At 53.4% G+C, this 13,236-nt stretch overlaps 1 protein-coding gene across 1 annotated transcript in view; it reads right to left on the bottom strand.

The window, feature by feature from the left end:
• MUC16 (mucin 16, cell surface associated) overlaps nucleotides 1-13,236 on the bottom strand; it is a 92,176-nt gene that overhangs the window by 55,498 nt on the left and 23,442 nt on the right. The window contains exons 2-16 of the mRNA XM_071451602.1: nucleotides 5,247-13,226; nucleotides 4,245-4,384; nucleotides 4,068-4,135; nucleotides 3,489-3,682; nucleotides 3,373-3,399; nucleotides 2,996-3,141; nucleotides 2,829-2,896; nucleotides 2,235-2,407; nucleotides 2,098-2,124; nucleotides 1,723-1,868; nucleotides 1,546-1,613; nucleotides 1,071-1,264; nucleotides 955-981; nucleotides 578-723; nucleotides 411-478 (exon numbers count right to left, since the gene is read on the bottom strand). Coding sequence (XP_071307703.1) covers nucleotides 411-478; nucleotides 578-723; nucleotides 955-981; nucleotides 1,071-1,264; nucleotides 1,546-1,613; nucleotides 1,723-1,868; nucleotides 2,098-2,124; nucleotides 2,235-2,407; nucleotides 2,829-2,896; nucleotides 2,996-3,141; nucleotides 3,373-3,399; nucleotides 3,489-3,682; nucleotides 4,068-4,135; nucleotides 4,245-4,384; nucleotides 5,247-13,226 — 9,472 coding nt within the window. The remainder of the gene's footprint in view (nucleotides 1-410; nucleotides 479-577; nucleotides 724-954; nucleotides 982-1,070; nucleotides 1,265-1,545; nucleotides 1,614-1,722; nucleotides 1,869-2,097; nucleotides 2,125-2,234; nucleotides 2,408-2,828; nucleotides 2,897-2,995; nucleotides 3,142-3,372; nucleotides 3,400-3,488; nucleotides 3,683-4,067; nucleotides 4,136-4,244; nucleotides 4,385-5,246; nucleotides 13,227-13,236) is intronic.

Raw genomic sequence — 13,236 nt, forward strand, 5'->3', positions numbered from 1 at the left:
AGGGGCCTCCATCAGCATGTTCCTCTTTACATAATCTCATCACAGCTGGACTCTGGGTCTGTCATGGCCATTCCCATGTGGGAATGCAATCTCTGCCTTCCTGAAGAGTCTTGGTGGTGGTTGGACACTGCTCTCCCCTTGCAGTAATGCTGTAGGACTTTTCAGGATGGAGAGTGTCCAGACAAACTTTTGTGTCATCTTGGGACTATTCTGCCCCCTCCATAAGAGGACAGGCACTGAAGGTCAGCTCTAAGTCATGGGACATTAAGAAGAAAGTGCTGCTGCAGCAGTACCTAATGAAGATCATCCTAAATTTACAAGAGTGGCTATAACACTCTTCTGGAGTGGACCAACAGGGCCACATCTTAAAGCAAGGGTTCTGCAAAATGCCGCTTGAGGATGACCCGTACCTGAAGCCTGTTGTCTCACATCCCTGGAAATCAGGGCCAATGCTGCTTTCCTTCAGCAGGCCGTCGAGCTGCCAAGGGAAGAGGTTTTACAATTAAGCCATGGCCTGCTACCTGCACTCTCTGCAACTTGGGGTGGCACAGAAATGTCCCACCATTGGTCAACTTACCAGAGTGTTCATATCTCTCCGAGTATCTCTGAACCTGGCTGAGTCAGGATTCTCCAGGTCAGAAGTGTAGGGCAGGTTGGTGATGGTGAAGTTGATGGTGAAACGCTCAAGGGTGGCAGCTGTGGTTGTTGGTGGGTGGGTGGGAGCTGGAAGAAGCACAGATGAGGAGTGACAAGGGGCAAAGACTTTGTATTTACAGCCCTGGCTGGGCAAGCGCAAAGGTTTCCTGCCTGCCCTACTCCCCAAGGTGAAGGACAAGAAGATCCTCATGTCCCCAGGATCTCATGCCTCAGTGCCAAGATTCCTCTGCCCTAGAGAAGGCCCCACTGTGGCACTTGCTGTCTGCTAAAATCATCCCGCTCCTGCAAGGTACTCACTGGTCAGCACTGGCTGCTCGTTGTAGCCTGGGGAAAGAGAGAGACAGAGGGTCAGGAGCTGGGGCTGGGCAAGGGGCAGCCCTGGGGCAGGGCTGCCATGGGAGAGCAGAGGAGGCCCAGGGAGGAGCGCCGCTCACCGTTGACGTAGAGGCTGTCCTTGTCCAGGCTGTAGGGGCCCAGCTGGGTGATGCCTCTGGTCTTGTTGCTCACTTGGTGGTACAGCCCCACCCTGTCCAAAGGCGCAGCCCAGGGCTCCTTGCTGTAGGTGCACACGGCGTCCACCCGGGTCTGGTCCCTGTCGCTGCCCGGCCTGCAAAACACAGGGGCCTCCATCAGCATGTTCCTCTGAACATTCAGCCTTCAGGCTGCATTCTGGAGCTTTTATGGTTTTTCAGGGAGGACTGGAGAGTCAACTAACACAACAATATGAGCATGTGTTAGGAAGAGCATCGGGAGATGGGAAACTCTGAGGAAGGAGGGTATCAAGGTGGACATCCCAACCTAAAGGCTGAGCACCAACAGACTGTGGATTTTAGACAGCCTATGGATCTGGTGAGGGGTCCTGCAGGGACAGTTGATCATGACCCATACCTGAAATCTGTTGTTTCACATCCTTGGAAAACAGGGCCAATGCTGCTGTCCTTCAGCAGGCGGTCAAGCTGCCAGAAAAACAGGTTTCCCAGTTAAGCCATGACCATATCTCTGCACTCGCTCCAAGCTGATGAGACCAGACAGGGTACAGCAGTATCTCAGTGGCGGTTCACCTACCATCATGTTCATCACCCTTCGTGTAGCTTTGAATTTAGCTGAGTCAGGATTCTCCAGGTCAGAAGAGTAGGGCAGGTTGGTGATGGTGAAGTTGACGGTGAAATGCTCAAGGGTGGCCGCTGTTGTTGTTGGTGGGTGGGTGGGAGCTGGAAGAAGCACAGATTGGGATGACAAGGGGCAAAGACTTGGTTGTTATAGACCTGGCTGTGAAGGTTCAGAGCTTTCCTGTCAGGTCTGCTCCAAAAGGAGAAGGATGAGAGGATCCCCATGTCCCCAGGATTTCATGCGCATGCCCCCATCCGCCACTGTCCACAAGAAAACCCCAGTGTTGCACTTGCTGCCTTCCATCCCCTCCTGTTCCTGCAAGGTACTCACTGGTCAGCACTGGCTGCTCGTTGTAGCCTGGGGAAAGAGAGAGACAGAGGGTCAGGAGCTGGGGCTGGGCAAGGGGCAGCCCTGGGGCAGGGCTGCCATGGGAGAGCAGAGGAGGCCCAGGGAGGAGCGCCGCTCACCGTTGACGTAGAGGCTGTCCTTGTCCAGGCTGTAGGGGCCCAGCTGGGTGATGCCTCTGGTCTTGTTGCTCACTTGGTGGTACAGCCCCACCCTGTCCAAAGGCGCAGCCCAGGGCTCCTTGCTGTAGGTGCACACGGCGTCCACCCGGGTCTGGTCCCTGTCGCTGCCCGGCCTGCAAAACACAGGGGCCTCCATCAGCATGTTCCTCTTTACATAATCTCATCACAGCTGGACTCTGGGTCTGTCATGGCCATTCCCATGTGGGAATGCAATCTCTGCCTTCCTGAAGAGTCTTGGTGGTGGTTGGACACTGCTCTCCCCTTGCAGTAATGCTGTAGGACTTTTCAGGATGGAGAGTGTCCAGACAAACTTTTGTGTCATCTTGGGACTATTCTGCCCCCTCCATAAGAGGACAGGCACTGAAGGTCAGCTCTAAGTCATGGGACATTAAGAAGAAAGTGCTGCTGCAGCAGTACCTAATGAAGATCATCCTAAATTTACAAGAGTGGCTATAACACTCTTCTGGAGTGGACCAACAGGGCCACATCTTAAAGCAAGGGTTCTGCAAAATGCCGCTTGAGGATGACCCGTACCTGAAGCCTGTTGTCTCACATCCCTGGAAATCAGGGCCAATGCTGCTTTCCTTCAGCAGGCCGTCGAGCTGCCAAGGGAAGAGGTTTTACAATTAAGCCATGGCCTGCTACCTGCACTCTCTGCAACTTGGGGTGGCACAGAAATGTCCCACCATTGGTCAACTTACCAGAGTGTTCATATCTCTCCGAGTATCTCTGAACCTGGCTGAGTCAGGATTCTCCAGGTCAGAAGTGTAGGGCAGGTTGGTGATGGTGAAGTTGATGGTGAAACGCTCAAGGGTGGCAGCTGTGGTTGTTGGTGGGTGGGTGGGAGCTGGAAGAAGCACAGATGAGGAGTGACAAGGGGCAAAGACTTTGTATTTACAGCCCTGGCTGGGCAAGCGCAAAGGTTTCCTGCCTGCCCTACTCCCCAAGGTGAAGGACAAGAAGATCCTCATGTCCCCAGGATCTCATGCCTCAGTGCCAAGATTCCTCTGCCCTAGAGAAGGCCCCACTGTGGCACTTGCTGTCTGCTAAAATCATCCCGCTCCTGCAAGGTACTCACTGGTCAGCACTGGCTGCTCGTTGTAGCCTGGGGAAAGAGAGAGACAGAGGGTCAGGAGCTGGGGCTGGGCAAGGGGCAGCACTGGGGCAGGGCTGCCATGGGAGAGCAGAGGAGGCCTAGGGAGGAGCGCCGCTCACCGTTGACGTAGAGGCTGTCCTTGTCCAGGCTGTAGGGGCCCAGCTGGGTGATGCCTCTGGTCTTGTTGCTCACTTGGTGGTACAGCCCCACCCTGTCCAAAGGCGCAGCCCAGGGCTCCTTGCTGTAGGTGCACACGGCGTCCACCCGGGTCTGGTCCCTGTCGCTGCCCGGCCTGCAAAACACAGGGGCCTCCATCAGCACCCTCCTCTGCACGTTCTCTATTCATGTCTGGACCACAGGGCAGCTTTGCCATTTCTGAACGGGAATGTAAGGTCTGACTTCCCAAAATATCTTTTTGTGTTGTGGTTGGCCCCTTTTGTCCACCTTAACTAACAGCCTGGAGGTGTTGAAGAAGGAATGAGGCTTAAAAAAACTCAGGGCGCATCCTGGGGCTCCTCCATCTTCAGGGGGATTAGGGGGCAGGCAGTGAGGGGAAGCTCTAAGAGAGCAGGGCATTATGGAGACCCTTCTGCCTTCATAGAAGTGGCCCCCAGCGCTTTTCCATGATGTTCATACTCTTCACACCATGGGACTTTTATAAGGACAAATATCCATACCTGAAGTCTGTTGTTTCACATCCTTGGAACACGGGGCCAATGCTGCTTTCCTTCAGCAGGCGGTCAAGCTGCCAAAAGGAGAGTTTTCACAATAAAGCCATGGCCAGGTCCCTGCACTCTCTCCATGCTGAAGAGAGCAGGAATTAGGCCATGTCTATGAAGTGATGTTTCACTAACCAGGGTGTTCATAACCCTTCGTGTGGCATTGAACTTGGCCGAGTGAGGATTCTCAAGGTCAGAAGTGTAGTGCAGGTTGGTGATGGTGAAGTTGACGGTGAAATGCTCAAGCGTGGCAACTGTTGGTGGATGGGTGGGAGCTGGAAGAAACACAGATGTGAAATGTCAAGGGGCAAGGGTGTCAGGGCTCTGGATGGACAATCACAGAGTTCACAGGTCACTACTGCCAGCCATGGGGTTGCCCATCCATGACTCTGTTTCTCCTTATTCTGTATTCAATCATATGGCGGTTTTATTCCTTGTCTAAATGATGTGTAAATTTCCTTTTAAAATACAGAGGTTAAGATTTCTTTCATTTTCTTATTAGCAGATATTAGACATTAATATATGGATATATAGGTAATTATATACCTGTTACACAATTATCTGAATATAATGCCAATATATTATACCAGCAAAATGCTTAATAATCTAATATCGAAAACATTAAATTTTCCACTGAGAAAAACCATCCCCCTGGGGATTTTATGCATTTTAAGTGAGGCAGTTAGTGCAGTAAGACTGAACAGCTTTCAAAAAAAAACCAGAATGCTTAGTAATACAAAAAAATGAAATAATAGAACTCATATAGCATATACTATAGAAATTATTATTAACAAAAAACTGCCAAACTTAAGGAGAAAAAAAAAGTATTAAGACAATCACAATTTAAAAATCATGGGCCTACACTAAACAAAGGTATATATTAATAAACAATTTCATAAAAAAAAATTTAAAAAATTACTCAGTGTTCATAACACTGATAGAACTTACTAGGTTTGACACCAAGACTAATACGAGGTATTGTTGTCGTTTCCAAAGCCATTGTGCTGCTGAGCCCAAGAAAAGTGCTGCTTGAAGTCTTGAGGCCGGACATTTCTTCAGTGGCTGACAGGACTGTGGAGGTTGTGACAAGTGGAGATGTTTCCAGCCGAGATGAAGAGACTGAAGCCGTAGCCTCACCCTCAGATGTGGGGTGCATAGCAGAGGTGGTGCCTACAGGACTTGTGGTGGTGGACGCCGTGGTGGACGGAACACGTGATGTAGCCAGGCCAGCAGCTGTGGAGGTTGTCTCAAGAGCACTACTGCTTCTGGGTGAAGTTGTGGTGAAAGCTGGAGATGTGATTTCCAGAGTAGAGCTCAGAGGAAGAGCAGAAGGGGTGGCAGAAGTTGGTCTTGTCCCAGGAGCAGAGGACATCGTTTGTGCCAAGCCAGTGGTGGTAGCACCTCCTATCTTTGTCACTGGCATGACTACATGGCCAGCAGGTGACGTTCCAGCAGCGCTGGATGGGATTGGAGTGGTGGCTGAAGTCTTGAGGCTGGAGCTTTCTACTATGGTCGACATGATTGTGGAGGTTGGCACATGTGGAGAGGTCTCGGTCTGAGCTGAAGAGACTGAAGATGTGGACTCAGATGTGGACTGCACAACGAAGGTGGTGGCTTCTGGACTTCTGGTGCTGGACACAGTTGTGGACTCAATGATTGATGTGGCCAGACCAGCAGCTGTGGAGGTTTTCTCAAGAACACTACTGCTGGTGGGTGTACTTGTTGAGAAAGCTGGGGAAGTGATCTCTGGGGTAGAGCTCAGTGGAGCAGCAGAAGTGGTCATAGAAGTTGGGCTTGTCCCAGGAGAAGACGTCGACGTTTGGGCAAGGACCGTGGTGGTCGCCGTTGTTGTCTCTGGTGCTGCAGTGGTGACCTGCTGACTCGGGGAACTCTCAGACAGGCTGGATTGCATGGTTGTGGTGGCAGAAGTCTTTGCTTTGGAGGTTTGTTCCACGGTTGACAGGACTGTGGAGGTTGTCTCCAATGTAGATGTTTCAGCTCTAGTGGAAGAGGCTGCAGCCGTGGACTCGGGAGGCGATGTGGCCTGTGCACTCAAGGTGGAGATCTCTGTTGTCAAGGAGGTGGGCACAGTGCTGGGCTCAGTGGTTAAAGTTGACGTAGAAGCAGCAGTTGAGGTTGTCTCCAACGGCGTGGTGGTACTTGTAGTGGTGGTGAGAGCTGGTGAAGTGGTCTCTGGAGCAGAGCTCGTTGGAAGAGAAGAAGCAGTGGCAGAAGTTGGGCTTGTGCCAGGGGCACCAGAGGACATTTGTGTACGCGCCACAGGGGTCGTCGTTGTTTCTGCCCCTTCAGAGGTGACCTGCTCAGGAGTGGATGTCACAGTAGGGCTCGATTGGACTGGAGAGGAGGCAGTAGTCTTCAGGCTGGAGATTTCTGCTGTCGTTGACAGGATTGTGGAGGTTGTGACAAGTGGAGACGTTTCCAGCCGAGATGAAGAGACTGAAGCCGTAGACTCAGATGAGGACTGCACAGCGGAAGTGGTGCCTACCAGCCTTGTGGTGGTGGATGCTGTGGTGGGCTGAACACGTGATGTGGCCAGGCCAGCAGCTGTGGAGGTTGTCTCAAGAGCACTACTGCTTCTGGGTGAAGTTGTGGTGAAAGCTGGAGATGTGATTTCCAGAGTAGAGCTCAGAGGAAGAGCAGAAGGGGTGGCAGAAGTTGGTCTTGTCCCAGGAGCAGAGGACATCGTTTGTGCCAAGCCAGTGGTGGTAGCACCTCCTATCTTTGTCACTGGCATGACTACATGGCCAGCAGGTGACGTTCCAGCAGCGCTGGATGGGATTGGAGTGGTGGCTGAAGTCTTGAGGCTGGAGCTTTCTACTGTGGTCGACATGATTGTGGAGGTTGGCACATGTGGAGAGGTCTCGGTCTGAGCTGAAGAGACTGAAGATGTGGACTCAGATGTGGACTGCACAACGAAGGTGGTGGCTTCTGGACTTCTGGTGCTGGACACAGTTGTGGACTCAATGATTGATGTGGCCAGCCCAGCAGCTGTGGAGGTTTTCTCAAGAACACTACTGCTGGTGGGTGTACTTGTGGAGAAAGCTGGGGAAGTGATCTCCGGGGTAGAGCTCAGTGGAGCAGCAGAAGTGGTCACAGAAGTTGGGCTTGTCCCAGGAGAAGACGTCGCCGTTTGGGCAAGGACCGTGGTGGTCCCTGTTGTTGCCTCTGGAGCTGCAGTGGTGACCTGCTGACTCGGGGAACTCTCAGACAGGCTGGATTGCATGGTTGTGGTGGCAGAAGTCTTTGCTTTGGAGGTTTGTTCCACGGTTGACAGGACTGTGGAGGTTGTCTCCAATGTAGATGTTTCAGCTCTAGTGGAAGAGGCTGCAGCCGTGGACTCGGGAGGCGATGTGGCCTGTGCACTCGAGGTGGAGATCTCTGTTGTCAAGGAGGTGGGCACAGTGCTGGGCTCAGTGGTTAAAGTTGACATAGCAGCAGCAGTTGAGGTTGTCTCCAACGGCGTGGTGGTACTTGTAGTGGTGGTGAGAGCTGGTGAAGTGGTCTCTGGAGCAGAGCTCGTTGGAAGAGAAGAAGCAGTGGCAGAAGTTGGGCTTGTGCCAGGGGCACCAGAGGACATTTGTGTACGCGCCACAGGGGTCGTCGTTGTTTCTGCCCCTTCAGAGGTGACCTGCTCAGGAGTGGATGTCACAGTAGGGCTCGATTGGACTGGAGAGGAGGCAGTAGTCTTCAGGCTGGAGATTTCTGCTGTCGTTGACAGGATTGTGGAGGTTGTGACAAGTGGAGACGTTTCCAGCCGAGATGAAGAGACTGAAGCCGTAGCCTCAGATGAGGACTGCACAGCGGAAGTGGTGCCTACCAGCCTTGTGGTGGTGGATGCTGTGGTGGGCTGAACACGTGATGTGGCCAGGCCAGCAGCTGTGGAGGTTGTCTCAAGAGCACTACTGCTTCTGGGTGAAGTTGTGGTGAAAGCTGGAGATGTGATTTCCAGAGTAGAGCTCAGAGGAAGAGCAGAAGTGGTGGCAGAAGTTGGTCTTGTCCCAGGAGCAGAGGACATCGTTTGTGCCAAGCCAGTGGTGGTAGCACCTCCTATCTTTGTCACTGGCATGACTACATGGCCAGCAGGTGACGTTCCAGCAGCGCTGGATGGGATTGGAGTGGTGGCTGAAGTCTTGAGGCTGGAGCTTTCTACTATGGCCGACATGATTGTGGAGGTTGGCACATGTGGAGAGGTCTCGGTCTGAGCTGAAGAGACTGAAGATGTGGACTCAGATGTGGACTGCACAACGAAGGTGGTGGCTTCTGGACTTCTGGTGCTGGACACAGTTGTGGACTCAATGATTGATGTGGCCAGACCAGCAGCTGTGGAGGTTTTCTCAAGAACACTACTGCTGGTGGGTGTACTTGTGGAGAAAGCTGGGGAAGTGATCTCTGGGGTAGAGCTCAGTGGAGCAGCAGAAGTGGTCACAGAAGTTGGGCTTGTCCCAGGAGAAGACGTCGCCGTTTGGGCAAGGACCGTGGTGGTCGCCGTTGTTGTCTCTGGTGCTGCAGTGGTGACCTGCTGACTCGGGGAACTCTCAGACAGGCTGGATTGCATGGTTGTGGTGGCAGAAGTCTTTGCTTTGGAGGTTTGTTCCACGGTTGACAGGACTGTGGAGGTTGTCTCCAATGTAGATGTTTCAGCTCTAGTGGAAGAAGCTGCAGCCGTGGACTCGGGAGGCGATGTGGCCTGTGCACTCGAGGTGGAGATCTCTGTTGTCAAGGAGGTGGGCACAGTGCTGGGCTCAGTGGTTAAAGTTGACATAGCAGCAGCAGTTGAGGTTGTCTCCAACGGCGTGGTGGTACTTGTAGTGGTGGTGAGAGCTGGTGAAGTGGTCTCTGGAGCAGAGCTCGTTGGAAGAGAAGCAGCAGTGGCAGAAGTTGGGCTTGTGCCAGGGGCACCAGAGGACATTTGTGTACGCGCCACAGAGGTCGTCGTTGTTTCTGCCCCTTCAGAGGTGACCTGCTCAGGAGTGGATGTCACAGTAGGGCTCGATTGGACTGGAGAGGAGGCAGTAGTCTTCAGGCTGGAGATTTCTGCTGTCGTTGACAGGATTGTGGAGGTTGTGACAAGTGGAGACGTTTCCAGCCGAGATGAAGAGACTGAAGCCGTAGCCTCAGATGAGGACTGCACAGCGGAAGTGGTGCCTACCAGCCTTGTGGTGGTGGATGCTGTGGTGGGCTGAACACGTGATGTGGCCAGGCCAGCAGCTGTGGAGGTTGTCTCAAGAGCACTACTGCTTCTGGGTGAAGTTGTGGTGAAAGCTGGAGATGTGATTTCCAGAGTAGAGCTCAGAGGAAGAGCAGAAGGGGTGGCAGAAGTTGGTCTTGTCCCAGGAGCAGAGGACATCGTTTGTGCCAAGCCAGTGGTGGTAGCACCTCCTATCTTTGTCACTGGCATGACTACATGGCCAGCAGGTGACGTTCCAGCAGCGCTGGATGGGATTGGAGTGGTGGCTGAAGTCTTGAGGCTGGAGCTTTCTACTGTGGTCGACATGATTGTGGAGGTTGGCACATGTGGAGAGGTCTCGGTCTGAGCTGAAGAGACTGAAGATGTGGACTCAGATGTGGACTGCACAACGAAGGTGGTGGCTTCTGGACTTCTGGTGCTGGACACAGTTGTGGACTCAATGATTGATGTGGCCAGACCAGCAGCTGTGGAGGTTTTCTCAAGAACACTACTGCTGGTGGGTGTACTTGTGGAGAAAGCTGGGGAAGTGATCTCCGGGGTAGAGCTCAGTGGAGCAGCAGAAGTGGTCACAGAAGTTGGGCTTGTCCCAGGAGAAGACGTCGCCGTTTGGGCAAGGACCGTGGTGGTCGCCGTTGTTGTCTCTGGTGCTGCAGTGGTGACCTGCTGACTCGGGGAACTCTCAGACAGGCTGGATTGCATGGTTGTGGTGGAAGAAGTCTTTGCTTTGGAGATTTGTTCCACGGTTGACAGGACTGTGGAGGTTGTCTCCAATGTAGATGTTTCAGCTCTAGTGGAAGAAGCTGCAGCCGTGGACTCGGGAGGCGATGTGGCCTGTGCACTCGAGGTGGAGAACTCTTTTGTCAAGGAGGTGGGCGCAGTGCTGGACTCAGTGGTTAAAGTTGACGTAGAAGCAGCAGTTGAGGTTGTCTCCAACGGCGTGGTGGTACTTGTAGTGGTGGTGAGAGCTGGTGAAGTGGTCTCTGGAGCAGAGCTCGTTGGAAGAGAAGAAGCAGTGGCAGAAGTTGGGCTTGTGCCAGGGGCACCAGAGGACATTTGTGTACGCGCCACAGGGGTCGTCGTTGTTTCTGCCCCTTCAGAGGTGACCTGCTCAGGAGTGGATGTCACAGTAGGGCTCGATTGGACTGGAGAGGAGGCAGTAGTCTTCAGGCTGGAGATTTCTGCTGTCGTTGACAGGATTGTGGAGGTTGTGACAAGTGGAGACGTTTCCAGCCGAGATGAAGAGACTGAAGCCGTAGACTCAGATGAGGACTGCACAGCGGAAGTGGTGCCTACCAGCCTTGTGGTGGTGGATGCTGTGGTGGGCTGAACACGTGATGTGGCCAGGCCAGCAGCTGTGGAGGTTGTCTCAAGAGCACTACTGCTTCTGGGTGAAGTTGTGGTGAAAGCTGGAGATGTGATTTCCAGAGTAGAGCTCAGAGGAAGAGCAGAAGGGGTGGCAGAAGTTGGTCTTGTCCCAGGAGCAGAGGACATCGTTTGTGCCAAGCCAGTGGTGGTAGCACCTCCTATCTTTGTCACTGGCATGACTACATGGCCAGCAGGTGACGTTCCAGCAGCGCTGGATGGGATTGGAGTGGTGGCTGAAGTCTTGAGGCTGGAGCTTTCTGCTATGGTCGACATGATTGTGGAGGTTGGCACATGTGGAGAGGTCTCGGTCTGAGCTGAAGAGACTGAAGATGTGGACTCAGATGTGGACTGCACAACGAAGGTGGTGGCTTCTGGACTTCTGGTGCTGGACACAGTTGTGGACTCAATGATTGATGTGGCCAGCCCAGCAGCTGTGGAGGTTTTCTCAAGAACACTACTGCTGGTGGGTGTACTTGTGGAGAAAGCTGGGGAAGTGATCTCCGGGGTAGAGCTCAGTGGAGCAGCAGAAGTGGTCACAGAAGTTGGGCTTGTCCCAGGAGAAGACGTCGCCGTTTGGGCAAGGACCGTGGTGGTCGCCGTTGTTGTCTCTGGTGCTGCAGTGGTGACCTGCTGACTCGGGGAACTCTCAGACAGGCTGGATTGCATGGTTGTGGTGGCAGAAGTCTTTGCTTTGGAGGTTTGTTCCACGGTTGACAGGACTGTGGAGGTTGTCTCCAATGTAGATGTTTCAGCTCTAGTGGAAGAGGCTGCAGCCGTGGACTCGGGAGGCGATGTGGCCTGTGCACTCGAGGTGGAGATCTCTGTTGTCAAGGAGGTGGGCGCAATGCTGGACTCAGTGGTTAAAGTTGACGTAGCAGCAGCAGTTGAGGTTGTCTCCAACGGCGTGGTGGTACTTGTAGTGGTGGTGAGAGCTGGTGAAGTGGTCTCTGGAGCAGAGCTCGTTGGAAGAGAAGAAGCAGTGGCAGAAGTTGGGCTTGTGCCAGGGGCACCAGAGGACATTTGTGTACGCGCCACAGGGGTCGTCGTTGTTTCTGCCCCTTCAGAGGTGACCTGCTCAGGAGTGGATGTCACAGTAGGGCTCGATTGGACTGGAGAGGAGGCAGTAGTCTTCAGGCTGGAGATTTCTGCTGTCGTTGACAGGATTGTGGAGGTTGTGACAAGTGGAGACGTTTCCAGCCGAGATGAAGAGACTGAAGCCGTAGACTCAGATGAGAACTGCACAGCGGAAGTGGTGCCTACCAGCCTTGTGGTGGTGGATGCTGTGGTGGGCTGAACACGTGATGTGGCCAGACCAGCAGCTGTGGAGGTTGTCTCAAGAGCACTACTGCTTCTGGGTGAAGTTGTGGTGAAAGCTGGAGATGTGATTTCCAGAGTAGAGCTCAGAGGAAGAGCAGAAGTGGTGGCAGAAGTTGGTCTTGTCCCAGGAGCAGAGGACATCGTTTGTGCCAAGCCAGTGGTGGTAGCACCTCCTATCTTTGTCACTGGCATGACTACATGGCCAGCAGGTGACGTTCCAGCAGCGCTGGATGGGATTGGAGTGGTGGCTGAAGTCTTGAGGCTGGAGCTTTCTGCTATGGTCGACATGATTGTGGAGGTTGGCACATGTGGAGAGGTCTCGGTCTGAGCTGAAGAGACTGAAGATGTGGACTCAGATGTGGACTGCACAACGAAGGTGGTGGCTTCTGGACTTCTGGTGCTGGACACAGTTGTGGACTCAATGATTGATGTGGCCAGACCAGCAGCTGTGGAGGTTTTCTCAAGAACACTACTGCTGGTGGGTGTACTTGTGGAGAAAGCTGGGGAAGTGATCTCCGGGGTAGAGCTCAGTGGAGCAGCAGAAGTGGTCACAGAAGTTGGGCTTGTCCCAGGAGAAGACGTCGCCGTTGGGGCAAGGACCGTGGTGGTCGCCGTTGTTGTCTCTGGTGCTGCAGTGGTGACCTGCTGACTCGGGGAACTCTCAGACAGGCTGGATTGCATGGTTGTGGTGGCAGAAGTCTTTGCTTTGGAGGTTTGTTCCACGGTTGACAGGACTGTGGAGGTTGTCTCCAATGTAGATGTTTCAGCTCTAGTGGAAGAAGCTGCAGCCGTGGACTCGGGAGGCGTTGTGGCCTGTGCACTCGAGGTGGAGATCTCTGTTGTCAAGGAGGTGGGCACAGTGCTGGGCTCAGTGGTTAAAGTTGACATAGCAGCAGCAGTTGAGGTTGTCTCCAACGGCGTGGTGGTACTTGTAGTGGTGGTGAGAGCTGGTGAAGTGGTCTCTGGAGCAGAGCTCGTTGGAAGAGAAGAAGCAGTGGCAGAAGTTGGGCTTGTGCCAGGGGCACCAGAGGACATTTGTGTACGCACCACAGGGGTCGTCGTTGTTTCTGCCCCTTCAGAGGTGACCTGCTCAGGAGTGGATGTCACAGTAGGGCTCGATTGGACTGGAGAGGAGGCAGTAGTCTTCAGGCTGGAGATTTCTGCTGTCGTTGACAGGATTGTGGAGGTTGTGACAAGTGGAGACGTTTCCAGCCGAGATGAAGAGACTGAAGCCGT

The sequence above is a fragment of the Agelaius tricolor genome, unplaced genomic scaffold, assembly GCF_023055355.1.
Source record: "Agelaius tricolor isolate 1412-34295 unplaced genomic scaffold, bAgeTri1.0.p SCAF_33, whole genome shotgun sequence".
Lineage (NCBI taxonomy): Eukaryota > Metazoa > Chordata > Aves > Passeriformes > Icteridae > Agelaius > Agelaius tricolor.